Here is a 21,400-nt window from a genome sequence, read left to right as displayed (position 1 = left end):
ATAGCAGGGGAATCCCTATCTGGCATTTTGCTGGAAAGGAAGTATAGCTTTCAGTCCAAATAACTGAGAAAACGCAATTTATGAAGGCTTAAAGATCTGCATTTTGAATTGTTTGCAATTGACATTATGGGAGGATTCATGGGTTTTGAAAATTCCCATCTTTGAAAGGGGAAATAAGATAGAAGGGAGCGAAAAGGAACTTGGGCAAGTGTGTATGGTACAAAACCAGCCGGTTGACTTCACGACTGACATTTGGCTGAGGCATGGAGGTGGAGTGGGAGCCTATGGGTTTTCCAGGGGAGTTAAAGGATTTTATTTAGAATGATACAAAATGACATGCTTATTTCAGACTTGTTTGCGACAACAGTTAAAAGGGAACGTCCTTTTTAATGGAATCTCTTTCCCCTAACCTATTCTATTTCTTCTTTATTTCTAATACAAAAATCACATACCAATTTTTATTTTTTTGAAAGGAAGAAGAAATAGGAAACAATCAATTAATTGTACATTTGTACTATACAAATACAATCCTTATTTCTGCAAAACTAAATAACTGGATCCAACCAAATTAGGACAGGAAACCTAATTTTGAAGTCATCTAACCAGCAATAGAGAATGACTGAATATATTTGACAAGATCTCACCTTATGAATCCATCGAGTGGTTCAATGAGAGGCTCCCAAGAGTCGTACTTATCGTTATATGATCTCGCAGCTAGCGAGCAATTTACAGTACAATTAAGGTAGTCCAGTCTTCCATGGAGAATGAATCCAATACCACTTAAAGAGATGTTAAACAATGGAACCATCTGCAATATTCCAGAAGGATAATCAGGAAATTATTAAAACTAGATCTTCTGCTTAAATGTAATGGCATCAAGATAAATCTTTTGGTCTAGCAAAAATGGTAACGGCCATCTGGATCATAAGATGCAAAACACAATTTCTGGATCCACTATCCGGTGTCCATCAACTAAATGCTCTGCTAAGTCAAATGTTAAGTTATTCAGAGAAACATAACATAGGAAAAAGAGCAGCACTTGTCCGGACTGTATCAGGTCCTATCCATGATGGTTGTTACCCTTTTAATGAAGGCAGAAAAAGATGATTCACAGTCCTTACCAAACCCCCATAATCATCAAAAAGTGCTGCAGAGAATGTTCCAACTTCTGCATCGATCGCAATATCATCCGAACCACTGGAATCAGATGGATCTGCAAGCTTCAAAGCAAATCTTCGGGGTGGTTTTCTGAAACCACTACGAACAAGAAATGTGCCGACCACGCTACCAACTGTCCATATACTAAAGGGATCTTTCATAATCCTTGTATCAGATGTATCCCATATACTGTCTTCTGGAAATTGATCCCCAGTGACCATATCACTACGTATGCATCTTAAAGAATCAAATTCATTTTTTTTAGGCATCTCCTTACATGCAATACATCCTAAGGAAACAAAACCTGGAGGTGCCTGGGGTAACCAAAATGAAATACTCTCAACTCCCCGCTGTTTTTTTATCTGTCCAACAAGTTGAAAGTCTACAGGGTATTTAAGTAGTTCATCTCCAGCATCATGTAGAACGATTGCTGTATTTGGGGGCTCATACCTATAATGTGAATACTGATTCAAATTCAGTTAAAAGCTTGAAGTACAACATAGTTAACCAAATCAAAGCTACAGTTTCATGTTACATACCCCTGAATAGCAATATCTCCAAGGAATACTCTCCCCAGGGGGACAACTGGACGCCAAATGGATAGTTTCTTCCTGGAGCCTGATCCCTGATTCCACCATATCAATTTAAAACTCGCTACAGCTTCGAAATGACGGCCAGAGCTCACAACATTAGATCTTTCTGGCTGGAGAACATGATCATGACCAGGATGAGTGTCATGAATGTTTGAACTCCTAGACTCCTTGGGAGGCCCTTCCATAGTTCCAAAAATCATATGACGAAATTCATATGCTCTTCCTATCAAACTGTTTGAAATCGGATCTTCTGGCAAGAAGGATCCTACAGAGTTAACCACTCTCCATAATGCTAAGCTTGATCTGTATGTGCAGAAGAAATTAATAGAAAGGTCAGAAACTACTTAAATAACATCAGTTAAAAAATGTATATTTTTAGCGAAGCAATGAACGAACAGATGTATCTCACTGGCTTGTATAGTCGAATGATCATGGCCATAAAGTCTGATAGTATTTATTGTTCAGGGGTTCAGGCTATCCACTGAATTTTCAGAGCATATTGGGTTCAGGCTATCCACTGAATTTTCAGAGCATATTGTACAAAGAGATGCCCAGTAATCATCCAATTAGACCGGTATAACACATTAAATTTAAAAAATGGAACATCAAGTGGTATCCCTAATCAGTTGCATCCTATGTGTCGCTTAGAAACATTGCTTATATTACCTTTTTTATCTTGTTTCTAGTGATACTGATCATTTCGGAAAACACTACAAGAATTTGTAAAATGCACTTAATGGAAAAATGGGTATTTAGGGACAAGAAATTCACACATACACTTCGGCAGAACACACTGTAATGCAATCTCTCAGGGAACAAGGGGAAACCAAAACAGCTGAGATGCACAAAACAGAAGACGGTGATGGTTGCATTCTTCCAGGAGAGACCACACAACCCAATGCAACATAACCTTGGGGAGCTACAGGGAACCATATGGAGCAACCAACGTCTTGTCCAGCATCACTGGAGCTCTCTTCTGAAATTGGCCAAATTAGCTTGAAAGATACAGGTCGTTTGACTCTTACAAAGTTGGTATTTACTGCAACAACTCCTGTGGAGGGTGGCTTGTCCCTGTAGTAAGGAGTAAGACAACAACTATTATTTTCAAAATCTTAGAATACCAACAAATAAATAAAAAGAGATATTGTTGCTAACGTTGGTGTCAAGTAGTCCCCAAGAACAGCAAAACCAGGTGGAGCACATGGTCTCCAAAAGGTGTATACTTGCTTAGTATGGGGATCTGCAAGATGAAAAACCAATCAAGAAATCAGTAGCATCAAGAACTAAACATCCATTTATTTCTTCCATTAATAACACAAAAGAAGAAAGAAGAATTGAAATCTCTTGACACCATACTTTCAATTGTCCCAATTCTGTCAAATTGAGAGCAGCATACTGTCACTTTCTTTGATGTCATTCTCAGAAATGCCAAAATGTCGTCCTCAACTGCTAAGAACAACCTCAAGATGCTGAACGAAAAATTCATGAATATATCTGAAACAGCTACATGCATATTGGATTTCCCAGCATTGCTGGAAAAGTCTATAGAAGTGTCAAAGGGCTCCAAAATTCTGATTCCATTACTCTCCATCGTCAGCCCAGTAGCATTGGCATGCATCTCAATATTTTCCCCCTTCAAAACAAGCCTGCCAACACCATAAAATCATTAGCATCGTTCCATCAATTCTTTCATAATGCTGCTCATTTTCCTTCTCCATTGACATAGAAGCTGAATATTATCATACATAAAAATTAGAGTATTCTTTTTCTTTTATTTTTTTTAATAGAAAATGAAACAAGGTCACAAAAAGTAAACTGGATACGGCTTCTCAATTAAAAAAAAAAAAAAGAAGAAGAAGAAGAAGAGAGAGAAAGGAAAAAACACTTCTTTTGGTGCTCGCTTGATCAAAGAGGTTCCTATCATTCAAGTAGAAACATGAATTTAAAGATTTTTTGTCTCCCTCAGCATGAGACATCTTTGCTCACAGCTTACTCGAACAAGGAATTTCTTATGTCCATGTACCACAGGGTGTGATTGTCAAGTCGTCTGCTGTACTCTACTTCTCCTGGGTCAGGTGATCATGATAGGGATAACATCCCTATCATATGCTTTTGTCTCTTTATTGCATTGCTACTTTGTAGTTAGTTACGGGCAGAAAACTAGGGTGGTAAGGCAATCAAAGCGCTTGAGCAGTAAGGCAAGAGTTGAGGCGGTGTCGAGGACCAGGCTACCTAAATTCCAACTAAATGTCGACCAGAACAATATGTTGTAGATGCTTTAATCATCACATAAGTGGAAATAGGAAAAGCATGGTCTTGCCCGAATCGTCTTGGTCATTCATTTACCAAGAGTAGATTTCCGTAGCATCTACTCATTATACTCAAATTAGCATCTACCAATTAAAATAAAATCTAAATTTATTGTTCAACGTGAACATGTTAAAGAGCAAGACGCGACACTAGGCTCACTTTGTCCAAGTGTCACTTAGGTTTGCTTTTTGTAAACTGCCCTTTGTTTCGAAATATTATAAAAGTAGGACCTGCGATTGGGAGAAAACCAACCCAGTTGCAAGCTTCCTTTGCTGTTTGACAATAGCCACTATTTCTTGCTTCTTCTTCTCAGGCTTTCCCTTCTCCTTAAGCAGGTTGCGGGCTTGTGATTTGTAAAAATGTATCAGTCTCTGTAAACCCGCTTGAGGATATCCACCAAACCCTACTCATCTCTGTTTTTTCAGTTTCTTCCTCTTACCTACTGTACAGCCACCTGTTGCTGCCTTACCCATGAGTTGAGATTCTTCTTTGATAATTTATGAAGTGATCTCAGAACCAATACTACTACTTCCCTGCTTCAGATTCAAAGATCCCTGATTCAGCACAAATCTCCTGCTATTTGTTCCTCTTCTTCCGAAGATCTGCCTGCTTTATGGAAGTGATTGGATCTATAAACTAAACTGGTGCATGGTTTATATTCTGGTTCTCCACATGGTTTATTACTGATCCTATTTCTTCTATTGCTGCTATGGTACTGCATAATCTTAAGGATGCTGCTACTGTGGAATGAATTATTGCTTGATGTTACCATAATTCTGCTGCAGGTTCATGATTTAAGTGCCTTACTACTGTCCTCCTAATGTCTGCTGCATACAAGCTTGCCAGAATCGGCTGCAGCTTTGCTTTTCTCTTCTGCTAAACACTATATTGAGAATCTTTTTAATTACTGATACCATATTTTACTTGCTGTCCCTGGTTATAGCTGCTGTTTTGAGGCCTTAGTTGTCCACGACATTCGGTTCCTATTGCAAATAGGATTAAATCATTGTTGGTGTGCTTTTTGAATGCAGGAATTTATGGCAACTGAAACTGTCGCTGCCCCTATGGAAAACCCTGCATCTACCTCATCTTCTAAGCAACTCAATATCCAGGTTACTTCTATTAAACTTAAGCAAGTACCAGCTACCTGCTATGGGCCCAAGCTGTTCATGAGTATATCCTGGTCAAAGGAAATTTGTATTTATTGCAATTGCAGGATATGCAGCCCCTACTACTATAGATAAAAACTGTGATGCCTGGTCCAGGGATAATGTGATTATTATGATTTATTTGTGGAATAGTATGGAACCTAATACAGCCACAAACGTGATGTTTCAATCTACGGCTAAGGGAATATGAGATGATTTTAAGGAAACATATTCCCAGGAGAAAAATATGAGTCGTATCTGTAACATTTATGAGAGACTTTTCAATTTCAAAAACAGACAAATCCTTGCAAGGTTACAGTAGTTCTTTAAAGGCATTATTGAGGAGTTAAATATTTTTCAGTCCCTTACCACAGATATCTTAAGACTTAGCCAGATGAGTTCTTTGTTTCCAAATTCCTTGCTGGGACTGGACCCAGAACTCAGGCATACAAAAGGACACTTGTTGGCTGGAGAAAGTGTGCAGACACTGAAAGATGTCTTCTCTTGTCTTCAGCGCATTGTCTCTTCTGGTGACTATATACGAAGGCACTAATTCAGAATTTACTACCTCATGTGGTTGTGGTTCCGGTCGCGGATCAGGAGGTCGTCCATCTACTTGTCGTAGTGGTCAGCGGCGAATGGCTCGTGCCTCTTGATAGTGCACATTCTTTGGGATCTCTGCTCATTTGGTAGAAGCTTGTTGAGCCGAAAATGGGAAATCAGAAGGGGCTCATCAATTAACCACTATATGTAGCATCTGACAGTAGTTCTGATATGGTTGATCCTACTGATACTTCACCCACTAACTCTTCAGGAAATCAACCCAAAAGTCTGCGTGATGATGTGAGCCAGCTTATGTGCACCTTACAACACATAAAGGCATCTGTAAGACTGTACCCACTTCTAAATGGAGCTTCTGCATCTGCTGCCACATTATCTAGTGCAGGTACTCTGCCTTCTTAACCTCTCTACATGCCCACCGTGGATCGTTGATTCCGGGGCTTACACTAATATGACAAGTAAGTCATCATTGTTTACTTCATTTTTGCATCCATCCTTCATCTTTCATTATTGCCAATGGTTCATCCACCACTATTTCAGGAACTGGTAACATGTCACCCATCCCCTCTCTTACTTTGTCATCTGTTCTGCATGCTAATCAGTTTCCATTTAATCTTCTATGATTCTATCTATTAACCAACACACTGAAACCTTAAATAGTGTTATAACCTTTACTACTATATCTTATACTTTTTTAGGACCATCACATGAAGATGACGATTGGTAGAGCATATGAGAAGCATGGTCTGTACTACCTGGAATACACAATTCTTACTTGCTCCACTGCTACTATTTCTACAGGAGTAGTATCAGCTTTATAGTGGGACTGTAGATTAGGACGCTTATCCCTGATCCATTTAGAATTGTTATTTCCTTTTTCGAAATTTTTGTCTAGGCTGAATTGTGAGGCATGTGACTTAGGAAACCATGATTGGTCTGAGAACTGTGATATTTCTTTACTTGATTTAGTACATTCAGATATTTGGGGTCCTTGTTGTGTTTCCAACATACATGGTCTTCAGTAGTTTGTTACTTTCACTGATGACTTTTAACGTTTAAAAACGATTGTACTTGCTAAAAGATATAACAGAGTTTTTATCTACATTTCATAATCTTATCAGTGAAATTAAAACGAAATTCTCCTTACCTTTTAAAACTTTTTGGTTTGACAATGCTTTAGGGTATGTTTGATATTGCTGTCTTTTGTCAGCACAATTGGATTATTCACCAAACTAGTTGTTCTCATACCCCACAATAAAATAGGAACGCTGATGGAAAAAGCACCACCTTTTGAGGTAGCCCATCCCCTGATGCAAGGTTTAAGTATCGGCATCGAGTGTCGCGCTGGTCAGTTGATTTTGAGAGACGTATCATCTTGTATTGAGTATTGTATCATACTCGTCAATGCATTTCAGTGCAATCCAATAAAGAGACAAACGAGATGTATCGTATCAGTTATATGATTATATCCAATACCGATATGTATTGGCTAGTATTGTATCATATCTGGGATACTTTAAACTTTGCCCTAATGTTCCATATGCATGTGCCTAAACAATGTCGCTGTGATGGGGTTTTTTATTGTTTGTCATCTCACTAACAAGATTCTCTAAACTATGGTCTTGAATAAATCCCCTTTTAAAATTGTGTTTCCTACCTTAACCCATTTTCTGTACAATCCAAGGTGTTTGGGTGTGTTTGCTTTATAGATGGTCATTTGGTCACTTACAAAGTTTCATCCCGGTTAACCAAGTGTGTTTCTTAGGTTACATTTGCATGCAAAAAGGTTTCCGGTGCTGTGACCATATCAGCAGTAGAAAATTTGCCAGCGCTCATACAAGAAAATTTGACCGAAATTTTCAAAATTTCGGTCGAAATGTCTGCATTTTTAAAAAACGAAACGAAATTCCAATTATTTCGGAAAGTGTCAAATTTCAAATTTCGACCGAAATTTCGGAGATTTTGACCATTTCAACTTGTTTTATCTTAGTTTTTGTTGATTTCTATCCCATTTTCACCTCATTTCCACAACTCCTTTGCCTTCAAACACCTATTTTGCTCATTTTTTTGCCTCCAAACACCTCCTAAGCCACAACAGCTACAAAGGAAACTCTGGCAACAATAGAATGTGAAGTATGAGCCATACCCAACAGTTCCAAACTTCCCCTTTTTTTATTTTTGTTTTGTTCATGCCTTAAATGATCTTGTATTGCTTTGAAATTAATATATGATTAGCCTAGGACTATGATCTATGATTGTGTTTTGTTAAACTTATCTTTTTATTATTTGCTACAATTTATTCATTTTCTGATTTTAATAATTATTTTCTAAAATTATGTATTTTTATTTTATGTATATATGATATATGGGCTTCCAACTTAATATATGTGAGACACCATCACTTGATCTAGTCGGTCATTTTATTTTATCAACTAGTTGCATATGTAACCATTCTACCAAACAAATTCATGTATGCTGATGATTCTATGCCTGTATGCATTACAGTTTGCACTAGTCGGAGCAAAATACTAGTTCCTTCACTATTTTCTTTAGATTGAGCTTGTTCGCAGCAAAAAAGCGACAGCCTATCCCGATATGTGTTGGACCTTCTAATTGATACTGAAATGCTTGCTTCGTAACTAGTGGATGTCCCATTTGATCTGCACCAGAAGTTTGGAGCAGCACGCGGAATTATTAGATGTTCTATGTTATATGAGTCTGACTGCGAAGTTGATTTATCTCACTGTTATGACACCCAATATCACCATTGTTGCAGGAGTTCTGAGTCAGTTTATATAGTCTCCTACGAAAGTTTGTAGGGATGCTGTGGTTTGTGTGCTCCAATATCTTAAGGGTTCTCCAGGCAAGGGGAGATTTATCATGTGGATTGGGAAGGATCTGCCAGTGATCAACGATCTTCTACAGGATATTGTACTTATGTCGGAGGTAACTCAGTTACTTGGAAAGCATGGTACTATTGCAAGGTCTAGTGTCAAAACTGATTAAAGAGCCAGGATCCATACTGCTGCTGAACTCATGTGGCTTAAATGATTAGTTAGGGTTCTCAGTAGATTCTCCAATGAAAATGTTCACCAATAACCAAGCTGCCATGTATATTGCAAGAACCTCTGAGTTCCATGAGCAAACCAATCATACAGAGGGTGGATTGTCACTTTGTAAGAGATGCAGTGATGAAGAAGTTGATCATTACTCCGTTGTCTTTTAATCAATTGGCAGATATGTTTACCAAGGAGCTGTTTGCCCCTACTTTCTGTACTAATTCTATCACATCGAGCATAGGTAATTCTACACTCTAGCTTGAGGGGGAGTCTTGAAGAGTCAGCAGCAACACTAGGGGCACTTTTGTCCTAGCATCTCCTATGTTAAAAGCTGGGTTCACTGCAAGTGTTTTTCTCCTTCTATCTTTGGTAAACTGCTGCTATTCTAAACAGGGGCAGATCTGTCCATTTTGTATGTTTTGAAATATTATAAAAATAAGGCCTATGACTGGAGAAAACTAACCCAATCACAGGCTCCTTTTTCTGCTTGCAATTGCTACTCTCTCTTGCTTCTTCTGCTCAGGCTTTCTCTTGTTGTTAAGCCAGTTGCAGGGTCCTGATTTTTAAGTTGTAACACCACACATATTCTGGATATTTTCTCATGATTTCAAATGTCAAAACCGCATGGGTACATAGTCAGTTTTTTCAGTTGCTATTAAAGCTGTACAATTATCCAATTTGCTCGAACCAAAAAAAGGAATTCCAGAATCATATCCCACAGTTAGATCAGGAGTTCCAATTATGATATAAATTGTATAAAAGAAATAACCTGCAGAATGCATCCAACTGTGCATGTAAAAGTTTGTTAGGAAGTGTTGATAATTCGCCAACATCTTTTGATGTATTGTAAAATGTAAGTTCTGGACCAATAGCCTGCAAGTAAAATATAAAAGCTGAGAAACATGAGAAGGAAAGAAAATAACAAAAATTTAAAACATGGAAGCACCATTATGTTACACCTTCAAATTGCGCTGATGCTAGTGAATATTACATTACTATTATAATGATTCTGGGCGTGTGGATTCTGTTTTCACTTCTGTTGAATGTTTCTGACCTCTGCCCTTAAATTTTCTTCCGTCGTTTTTTATTTATCTACCAATTCAGACAACCATCTCTTATTTCCTTTTAATATTTAGCTGTTAAAACATTTAAGTAGTTTTATATGGGCATGACTGCTGCACAGATTTTAAAGGTCAATATGCTAAACACTCATCAGCAACTTAACATATAAGGGAACATAGCAGCTTAACATTCAGAGTAGCACTGAACTGTCTAGATTGGATATATCTTTAGCTAGATTTCATTCACATTCTTTAGAAAGAAAATTCATAATAATACCACTTACAAAAAACTCTTGGAGTCAAAGTGATACTGGAGTTTTGCTTAAATGTTAACTCATCCCTCACCCCAACAACAAAATAAAATAGAATAAAATAAAATAAAGGTTGCCAGTGGAACTAATAAAAGAGGGGGGAAATTACTCGATGAAGAGGAGTAATTAGTATTCTAATATCTTCAAAATTATAGAAAGAAAGATAGTACTTGACCTGGAACTCAATGACTAACTCCGTAGAGCCATTATCTGCAACATTATGTATTCCTACACCGTCAATCCTTTCCTCTGAAGAGCTACTGGAAGTGCCATCTTTCACATTCTCCAGGAAGACAAGATCATCTTTGGAAGCTGAATAGCTACTGTTGACACCCAATATGATACAAGAATCCAAATAGCACCCATTCTGCATCAAGAAGTATGCAATTAGATCATTGACCAAGTTCTAAAAAAAATGATTTGGTATACTTCATCACCAAAAGCTGGAGTTCAGGAAAAGTCCAAAGTGTATGTAATTAAGTGTACCTTAATATGGACATTTTTAAATTGCAATCTTTTCCCATCTCCCACATAGATTATTGCTTCTGTGCTAGGATTAGAGAGACTGAAACCACGTCTGTTTTGTAGATATAAATTTCCACCTTGACCATCATAAATAAAATGGTCAAAATTTTCATCATCAACAATAAGAGGTCTCTGAGGTGAGAGAGAGAAATCTGGAGACGGCTGATAATAAGTTGGCTGGTCCAAAATAATTGCACTAAGTACATTGAGAGGATTCTCGTCATCTTCATTTGATAGCATACTGCGAACTGTTGGAACAAAAAACTCAACAACTGCAAGTAGAAAATCAAGTGCAACTAGCAATTGAGGCCTTTGAACACATAATGATACTGTTGTCGTTGACTGGCAAAACTTGGCATCAAGAATAAGCATTGTGGGTACTGGATTAAGAATTTTTTCATCCAAGGCATCTTTATCTTTATCTTTATCTTTATACATTAATTGTTCATTGCCACCATCAGTGACGTATTGATGGTGACTAAACCCAATACTCTTGGATTTTCCGATTGCCAGTCTAAATTCTTGCTCAGTTCCTTCACGATCATCAATGACAGTAAAAGCCTTAAGTGTTGCTGAAAGGAATCCCTCACCAAGAGTATTAGACTTATAGAGAAGCCATCCACCACTCACCTGTCAACAAAACGATGATAATAAACTAGCACACCATACATGAAATGTTCCAAACAGGAAAATATTTGACTACAAGATAAGGATGCATGTTGAGGTCTTCAAGAAGAAAGGAGTATATGAATTTGGGATGGTACCATTTACTCAAATCCTATATTCTGTGAGCATGTTGGATTAGCACTTAGTGAACAGGAATACAGATTAAACAATTCAAGATCAGAAATGCTTTAATGTGTTCTTGGATAGTGATAAGGACTTTTGCTTCCCACGTTTTTCATAACATCGTGAATTACAGTTCCAGAAAAAAATGATGATGCAGATAAGATACACATATAAGTTACAACTTTGTGAACCAAAAACAAATGAAACTTTGCAACGGTTATTCATCTTTCACAGTCCAACATTTAAAGTCACATTTGACATTCAACCCTTTTGAAAGACAATGATAAAGAAGCAGTTTTGTGCAGTAAAACTTAAATACCTGCACCGTAGCCAGGGCAGTGTCCCTCTTTACACCAGAATGAAGGCATAATTGAACCAAATCAATGGCAACCCAAACTTTCATGGACACCCATGATTCTTTCTCATGAGTTCCAAGTTCAACACTGGATGCCACAGGAACAACTGGTTCTGCCACCTTATCTGTTTCAAGTTTCAGAGGTGGAATAGTTCTAGGTGTCTCAGACAAATTAGATATTGCACATTCTGTAATTATCTGGTACTCTTTGTTGGATAAAGCAGCTTTCAGCTCACGTATCTATAGGCAAAAAATGCAATGGTCAGTAGTGAAATAACAGCTCATGAAGTATGTTGTCTGGTGAATTTTTGAACTCCATTCAACAATCAAGAACATCAATTAGCTCTTAACATCACTCCAATCAATCCCTAAATTACCATGATTGTAATCTCTGTATTCGGGATCTGATGCAGCAAATCCCGCAGTGACCTCCGAATAGTTATTGAAAGCCCCTTGACATCTTGAATTATGCTTTCACCAGAGTCTTTTCCACTCCCAACAATTAAATTGACATTCTCAATCTGCATGGAGTTTGGTAACGGTAGATAACATCACAAGCATGTACACAAAGTTGATATGAAAACAGTATGCATTTCTTAACTCAAATCGTTAAGAGCATGAAAATTGAAACAGAAAGGGGCAGAGAAATATAAAATTCCTCAAATCAATTTAACAGGTCACTAGACTCATGGTGAGCTGACTGGAGGTAGAGAAGTCAATATGGAAGTTTTGACTCAAGGGTCTTTCTTTCCCGTCATTAGCATATTAATACAGTCAACAAATTGATAAACTACAATAAAGCTATATAATCAAAAGAAATGAAGCAATAGATCAATACTTTTTATTACAATAACTGATCTTTTCTAGAGAACAACATTTCAACAAAACTTGGTAAATTCGATAAGTGTTATCAAAACTATAGTGCACAGAGGACGGAACCAGATCTTTCCAAACAACCAAAAGCATCAAATCAGATGAGATTGTGATTTGTGAGAGCACTAGCATCTAGTAGTTAGTGACTTAGGTTAATTATTTCATTTCATAATTCATGCTAACCTAATTATTGTTTATATTAGATGAAGTCAATCAGGGATACCATTGGGAGTTTCAATTGCTCTATGGCAAAACCGACACATGAAACCACTGCTAGGGGTTAATCAAAATCCCGACATGTCATTATATCCAATATTTTAGTTAGTTACTTAAGTTATGTATGACACTATGGCCATATTAATTGAATTCCATATGTTTGTTATAGCTGAGTGGTGGCCGAAATGTTCTACCACTAGGTGTGAGGTGAACTGAAGCAGTTTCAACCTCATTCACTTGAAGAGGCACAAACCATCAAGTGTGAAGAGGCTAGAGGACCTTCTCTATGTGCACTATAATATAAGAGTGAGGGAGGATAACATTAGATAGGGAATCGAGAGAGATAACAACTTGATCAAGTTGTCTGACATATTTGAGGTGGAGGATGACGATGAGAACCCCTAACTTGAGTTTGTCAGGGATAGAGAAGAGGTAGTTGAATGAAGGAGGTCATCTCAGTAAACATATCACACAGGAGATGGGGGTTGACGTGGAGGGTTCTTAGCCACGAAGGGAAGAGTGCGTATAGAGCCCACCCATCCATTGGTGCCACACCCCAATGCATCGATGAGGAATGAAGATAACCTAGAGTTTTCCAACACTATCAATAATGCCACTAAGCCAGCAGTAGCCACAGAGCAAGTTCTCAGCCACAGCATGAGGAGGTACAGTAGCACTGCCGGTGTAATACCCCCCGTATTTCTAACCCGAGATCCGTATTCCAGGTCCGAGAACCCGAAGGTCTAGTCGGGTGAACTTGTGGAGTATCCGGATTGAAGCCCATGATCCATATCCAGGACCCATGGATCTGGATCCTATGTCCGAAAAGCCTGCCTTGGCTGGCGTGGGAAATTCTGGAAGTCAAGTGTCGTTCAGAGATGTCCGGAATGAAGGTAAGATCTCCCCCATCTCTTATTTAGGGCTAGGTTGACCTTGGGTATCAACCCCCTAGTAAAAGCACCCTTGTATGGCAAATTACATGGGGGCGGTTACTAGTGGCGGTCGCTTAACCTAAGCGACCGGCCCAAGCGACCGCCCGGTCTGTTGCTGGGATTTTGCCCTATTTTGCCCCAGAGACTTCTATAAAAGGCAACTCCGTCTCATTAACGATTACTTTATTCGTTATTTCTTATTTGGGAGTTAAGACGGCTGCGGGGAAGATCCGAAAGAGTCTCTGGAGTACTGACAGTGGTTTGGAGGATCGGTTCTCTTCTTCTCGGCTTTACGGTGTGAGGTATTGAACTAACCCTTCGTTCTCTACTCTCTTATCTCCGTTAGTTTGGTTTTACCCTTTTTCCCTCGTCACTGTGATTACCCCTTGGTTATTCTTTACCCTTTTTTTTAATCTACATGAGATGGAATAACCATAAACGGAACCCTGCTTCTGTGAGATGGTAAATCCAATCAAGGAGAGGGTTAGGGATAATCCACTGATGGTAGGGGATTGTTTTCTCTTACCCTTTTGGCTTAGGGAGTGTTTAATTCGAGACTTAGGATGAGATTACTCGAAAACCGGATTGAAATCGAGTAATCAGAAGCTTGAGTTTCGGATTGAAGCTCACTGTTTTTGGGGCGGTCACTAGTGGCGGTCGCTTAACCTAAGCGACCGGCACAAGCGACCGGCTGGTAAACAGTAACCAAATAGATTTCGGTTTTGATTCAATTTGGTTTATGTGACTTATATATTCTAATAACCCCGTGTTTAGGTGATTCTTGTTTAAAAGAAAAGTCTACTAATAATTCTTTGGATTCCATTTTACGGACGTTTCAGTATATGCAAGTAAGGACAATCTATCTTATCTATTTATGTATACTTCAGCATGTTGATTTAGTAATTGTTATTCTTAATCTGTACCAATATAAACTGCTGTAGTTTCATATATAATGCTGTTATACTACTGCTGTTTACTTTGATTTCATATTTACTTTATGGGTTTGTGATTGTTATGAGATGGTGATAGTTGGTATATGATTATGATAGTTGGGGTATTCCTTTTGGGATATCTTGGCTGATGTTATCGGGAGGTCATGTGGAATGGGACACATGCCTGCTTGATGCCTTCAAAGATCTTGTCATGATTAATTGATGACATTGTTAGGATGAGTCTAGATTGCATGGCTAGGTACCCCACATGCTACTACCCTTTCGGTAGGGGAATTGAAACCGAGTGACCCGTGATGACAGTGATGTGACTTGGTGGTCCACTGTTGGTCATGAAATGGTAGGGTTGCATATGTTAGGGTTGGGCTCATGGATGTCCAAGGACCGGACCGGGTGTCGGGAGGAATCATGAGAGCATCCGCCCCAATGATATGTGGATGACCATAGGGTTATGGAGTAGAGTCCAACAGAGGTAGCCAGTCCGTGAGGATTCTTACTCCTAGGTTGCGAAGGATACTGAACCGAGTTGGTCGGTGCCATAGGGGATGTATCTGGACTTCATGTAGACATGTAACCATTATGACCTTGCATTGGATTAGAAACCCCGGACATGCGCCAGTACTCATTACCAATGGTCGTGGTGAGAGAGTGTGGACTTAACCCCTAACCATGGTTTGTGAGCTAGGTGTGGACTTTCCCTTTTTCCCTGGATCCCTACAGAGGTAACCAGTCCTTGCCGGATCAGAGTGATGAGACTTACCCAGAGGAGGGCTGGTGTTTATCTTAAAGCATGTCAGCTATTAGAGACTTGCATAGTTAGAAATCATAGCATCATTCATGTTTTGCATTCATTCATATTACTGTTGTATCATGGCATTTTTGGATGATGGATGAGATATATGATTGTTTCTTCGAGTTCTTTAGAACTCATTCCTTTATTCTTTGTATGTTTTTAGCCTATACAGAAGAAGGATTTGTATCTGAAGATGGGCTGGTTCCCTATGAAGGAACCATTCCGTTTGAAGAAGATGTGGCACCGCCAGTGGGAGATGGAAATGGCATGTGCGGGAGTTCCTGCGGGTGCATGGAGTGCGCTTATCGCACCGGTTGATGGTCAGAGACGAAAGGTGGTCAAGCAGTTCGCACTGAGACTGGAGAAGAATTGGAGAGCCCCTCACCTCATTAAACTGGAATCTAAGTTCATTGACTTAGAGAAACAAATTGGAGAGAAACTAATTTAAACACTTTTATTCCGCTGCCCTCATTTTTGACTTATTCATTATTCTTTATTTTCTTTCCTTTGTTATTGGAGCATTTTGGGCTTCTGTAATTCATTTAATTTAGTTATTGGATATTCTTGCTCATGATTATCTGTATTTGTCTTAAATATTGTTGATAGACTAAAACCTTGGATCTTGTGACGGATCGCACCCACGGGTTGTCGGGCGGGTAACCGAGACCGACGGGTGGGGTGTGACAGCCGGCATTGACATCTACAAGGGAGACTCGGCATCCGCCAATTTAGCCTACGCCACAAGAATCACCATTGTATATATAGTCGTTGTAATGATCGCAAATGTGGACCTCATGATGACAATTCTCAAATGGATGTGGCTAGCTTGGTAGGCTCCACATGATCCATAAGCTTAAGAAAGCCTAAAGGAACTAGACATTGGAGACCATCATCATTCGCGTCTTCCCAAACCTTGGATAGTGCCATAGGGAGTCGGGTTTGCACCATACGGGGCTTATTATGGCTATGGATACGATCCATGATTTAATATGGATACGGGGGAGCATATGTTGGAGTTGGGGGGTCATCTACTTATTCTTATGATGACAGAAGCATTATGCAGTATAGTGATGGAGCCTTGGGGGGGGGCATCATTGGTGCACTCCATCTTTGGAGTTCCATCAGTTCTAGTTCCAGTAGCAGTAGTACCACACTACCACTACCATCACATCCAGCTAGGACAATTCTGAGAGTGGGTGTCGTAGAGAGTATTAACCCCCATGACACATTTCGTAGGATGGGGTATCTATATTATGTTGATGATCACACCTATAAAAACAAAATAAATCAGTTCAAGGAGCACTTTAGGCATAAGTCATGGGCAACTTTCATCTAGTATTTAGAGTACTACTATAGGCAGCTTTCATCCAGTACTCGTACTACTATGGAACTTTTGTCACTTGGCAGAGTAAAAAGTAAAACTACTATTGCCAAATCTAGTGCTAAAGCTGAATTTAGAGCCATAGCTCATACTGCAGCTGAATAGATATTATTGGATTCTATTAGGAGTTAAATTAGAGTTTGTATAGGAGTTAAAAATAGAGTTTGTATTCATGTAAAATTCTATTCCTTGTAATAGTCTACTTTCCTCTTAATTATAAATAGAGGGCTTCAGATCATTGATCAATAAGCCATTCACCACAATCGTTTCTTTCAACATGGCATCAGAGCCTAAATTCGATTAGGATTTTTTTTCTTCTTCTCTCTTCTTTCTTTTTTTCTCTCTTTCAAACCCATCGCAATTGGGTCACCATCGTTCTTCAGTTACTACCGCTGCACTATCTTTTCTGTTGCAAACGAAGAACAGGAAGAAGAAAAAAAAAGAGAGAAGAAGAGCCACGCTTCATATTATCGCCGCTGCTGCTTCCTGTTGCCACCGCTGCTACTAACGCCACTGCTGCTAATGCCTGCTGCTTCCAGTTACCGCCGCTGCTTCCTGTGCAATTGACAGAAAAAAAGGAGGCGAAACAGCAGACGCAAAGACCCTGCTACTACTGCTGCTGGATCATCTTCTCAATCGCTCCAATCGTGCGCAACACAAATAGTTCTGTACAAAATCGCAGAGCAAGGGTAGCATCACCATCATCGTCTGATTCCGTCGCCGTCGCCTGCTTGCATCCCCATTGCCATCGTCTGCTTGCATCCCTATTCCAGGTTTGAGGAAGAAGATAAGTTGATTGGTTATTGAATTAGTTGGTTGATTTTTTGGTTCAGTTCTTGGTTCATTGTCCAACACATTCTTTTCAGCCAAAACCCATCGTATGAAATAGACCAGACCAGAACCATATTTTTTCCTTTTGTCTCTGGTTCTATTAGCCAAAAAAAAAAAAAACCAGTAGACAGGACCATATTTTTTTGGTTCTACTAGCCAAACACCTATAGACCAGACCAGATTTTTTTTTCTATTAGCCAAAAAAAAAAAAAGTGAATTGTTTTGTCAACATGACAACTATTGATGGTACTCCTGCTCCCACTAGCTCCGAACATTACCCCACTCTTCATTCTCTTTCCGTGAGATTTGATGGAACAAATTATTTGATCTGGTCTCGCCTCGCTTACCTGACTATTGCTGAAAGAGGACTAGTTGGATACATTACGGGCACCACTATCAAACCCACTACTGCATGTGTTTTACAAGATAAATGGATCTCAAATGACTCCCTTATATGTCATTCCTTTTGAATTTCATGCATCCAAATATTGCCCGGGGTTATCTATTACTTGATACTGCAACCCAAATCTGGAAGGCTACTACTGAAACCTATGGACAGTTGGGGAATGATGCACAGGTTTATAAGTTACGAAAGAAGCTTCATGAGACTACCCAAAAGGAATTGACTGTGGCCCACTATTATGCTGAGTTGCGCTCTCTTTGGCAGGAGTTGGATAATTATGGGGATTATCATCCCACGAACCCAGATGATGTGATACTTATAGGAAGCACATTAATAAGATTCGGGTATATGACTTCTTAGCAGGTTTGAATGTGGAGTACGATCAGATCAGAGTGCAAGTTTTAAGTCGTTCTCCCTTTCCTACACTAGAACAGTCTTATGCTCTTGTTCAGTGTGAGGAAAGTCGTTGATTAACCATGCTTCATACTCCTATTATGGAGAAATCAGCCTTACAGTCTTATCACACTAAATCTAATCTGGTTAAGGAGATTACCAAGTGTGAGCACTGTCACAAACCATATCATACCAAGGCAAATTGTTGGAAACTGCATGGGAAGCCTGCTGATTTTGAGCAAAAACGCGCACAAAAGCTAATCTCTCTGAGACAATTTCCACCACACCCTCTATAGACGTTGGTTTTTCACAAGAGGAGTTCGCTACTTTGCGACGTATTATGCAGTCTTCTACTGCCAGTACAGCTTTGAAAACTGCTTCCTCTACTACCCATACCAACTTCTACCTTGCTACTTCAGGTAAACTTTTACAGGCTTTCACGCTTTTTCAGTTTCTACTCCTTGGATCATTGATACAAGAGCCACAGATCATATGACAGGTTTATCCACCTCTTTTTTACAATATTCTCCAACTTCTGGAAAGGATAAAGTTCGAATTGCTGATGGCTCCTTTCTTCCATTGTTGGAAAAGGGACCATTCAGCATTCTCCATCACTTTCTTTGTCAAAAGTTTTACATGTTCCCTCTTTCTCTACTAACTTACTCTCTATCAGTAGTCTTACACATGACTTGAATTGTAAAGTGACTTTTTTCCCATCTTACTGTGTCTTCCAGGATCTGGTCACGGGGAAGGAGATTGGACGTGGTAAACTAGACAATGGACTTTATTTGCTCGAGTCAATTGGAGGATCTACTTCTGCTTTGACTACATCTTCTAATCCAGTCCATTCGGTAATATCAGATCTTCATCAGTGGCACTGTAGGTCATCCCCCTCTAGAAACTTTTAAGAAATATTTCCTGATTTGGTTTCTTCTTGTAATAAGGATAATTTTTTTGTGAAGCCTGCATTTTTGCAAAGCAAACTCGTTCTACTTATTTACCTTCTCCTCATAATAGAAAACCTATTCCTTTTATGCTAATTCATATTGATCTGTGGGGTCCCTGTCAACGTGTGTCTATTACTGGCCATAGGTACTTTGTTACTTTTATTGATTGTCATTCTCGTTCTACATGGATTTATCTATTAAAACAAAAAAATGAGGTTTTCGTGATTCATAATATGATTAAAACTCAGTTCAATGCCATTGTGAAGATCCTTCGCAATGACAATGGCACAGAGTATATTGATGGTGAATTTCAAAGATATCTCTCTGACTCTGGCATAATACATCAAACCAGTTGCATTGATACGGCTGCCCAAAATGGGGTTGCCGAAAGGACAAATCGGCATCTCTTAGAGATAGCCCGTTCCATTATGATTGCTATGATTGTACTTGATAAATACTGGAGTGATGCTATACTCACTACTTCTTACCTTATGAATAGGATGCCTAGTAGAATACTTGGTTTTAAATGTCCTAATGAGATTCTTCAGGGAGCCTCTTCTTTTGTTATTCCCCCAAAGGTTTTTGGATGCATGTGTTATGCCAGAATCACAGCCCACCAGAGTAAGCTGGCTCCCCGCGGCCTATGCTGCATATTTTTGGGGTATTCTGCTACTCAGAAAGGGTACAAATGTTATCATCCTCCTTCCAAGAAAATCATTGTATCCATGGATTTAATTTTTTATGAGTTTTGCCCTTACCATACACCTCTCCAGGGGGAGAGTCCTAGAGGAGAGGTGTTCTTTTCGACTCTAGATCTTCCTATCACACACCAACACAACTTAAGAGTCCCAAAAGAGTTTCCAGACCAGGGGGAAACTTCGGCCAGTATAACTGAAGACTCTAATCCTCCACCTTCAATTTCTAAACCATATGAAGAACCTAGCCAGGGGGAGACCACTCCTGTGAGACACATTATTGAGGTCTTTCAAAACCCGATTGACCAAATAAGGAGGTACAGACTTATCAGAGGAAGAAATACAATCGGCTAAAGCAGGTGGAGAAAGGTGATACGTTACCACTTCAGTCTTCTGCTCCAGAATCAGATTCTACTATTCCCCTTAATGTATCTTCTTCGATCTTCCTATTGCCTGTTAAAAAAGGGGTCAGATCTTGTACTCAACATCCCATAGCTAAATATGTTTCTTATAACTCCTTGTCTGACTCCTACTGTGTTTTTACTGTCATCTATATCTGTTCCTAAAAGTTGGCAGGAAGCCTATGCTGATAAGAGATGGAAGGCAGCTATGGTAGAGGAAATGCAGACAATGAAAAAAAAATGACACTTGGGAGCTGGTTACACTTCCTCTAGGAAAAAAACCAATGGGCTGCAAATGGGTATTTGTGGTTAAACAAAATATGGATGGATCAGTCAACAAGTTGAAAGCTAGACTAGTTGCAAAGGGATTTACCCAGACCTATGGGATTGATTATCAGGAGACCTTTGCCCCTGTTGCGAAACTAAACACTGTGAGAGTTTTGTTGTCTGTAGCTGTGAACAAAGACTGGAACTTGCACCAACTAGACGTAAAAAATGCCTTCTTACATGGGGAGTTAGCAGAAGAAGTCTATATGGAAATCCCACATGGTTTCTCCGATGACAATACTGTAGAAAAAGTTTGTCGGTTGAAGAGGTCAATTTATGGGTTAAAATAGTCTCCTAGATGCTGGTTAGGATGCCTCCTGAAGACAATGACTTCTATTGGGTACAAGCAAAGCAATGCTGATTATACATTATTTGTCAAGAAATCAGG

The 21,400-nt window shown here is 39.1% G+C and overlaps 1 protein-coding gene across 1 annotated transcript in view; it reads right to left on the bottom strand.

Moving 5' to 3' along the window:
• The window catches only part of LOC149029158 (pleckstrin homology (PH) domain-containing protein), a 156,781-nt gene that overhangs the window by 58,085 nt on the left and 77,296 nt on the right, over positions 1–21,400 (bottom strand). The window contains exons 30-40 of the mRNA XM_089140730.1: positions 12,248–12,391; positions 11,835–12,110; positions 10,688–11,356; positions 10,377–10,568; positions 9,599–9,702; positions 3,108–3,397; positions 2,907–2,991; positions 2,529–2,822; positions 1,698–2,054; positions 1,122–1,608; positions 645–808 (exon numbers count right to left, since the gene is read on the bottom strand). Coding sequence (XP_088996856.1) covers positions 645–808; positions 1,122–1,608; positions 1,698–2,054; positions 2,529–2,822; positions 2,907–2,991; positions 3,108–3,397; positions 9,599–9,702; positions 10,377–10,568; positions 10,688–11,356; positions 11,835–12,110; positions 12,248–12,391 — 3,062 coding nt within the window. The remainder of the gene's footprint in view (positions 1–644; positions 809–1,121; positions 1,609–1,697; positions 2,055–2,528; positions 2,823–2,906; positions 2,992–3,107; positions 3,398–9,598; positions 9,703–10,376; positions 10,569–10,687; positions 11,357–11,834; positions 12,111–12,247; positions 12,392–21,400) is intronic.

Source organism: Hakea prostrata, chromosome 1 (genome assembly GCF_041222555.1).
Source record: "Hakea prostrata isolate BN-2017 chromosome 1, UWA_Hpros_2, whole genome shotgun sequence".
NCBI classification, from domain to species: domain Eukaryota; kingdom Viridiplantae; phylum Streptophyta; class Magnoliopsida; order Proteales; family Proteaceae; genus Hakea; species Hakea prostrata.
Note: the sequence above shows the minus strand (reverse complement) of the source record. Positions and strands in the feature narration are given on the sequence as shown.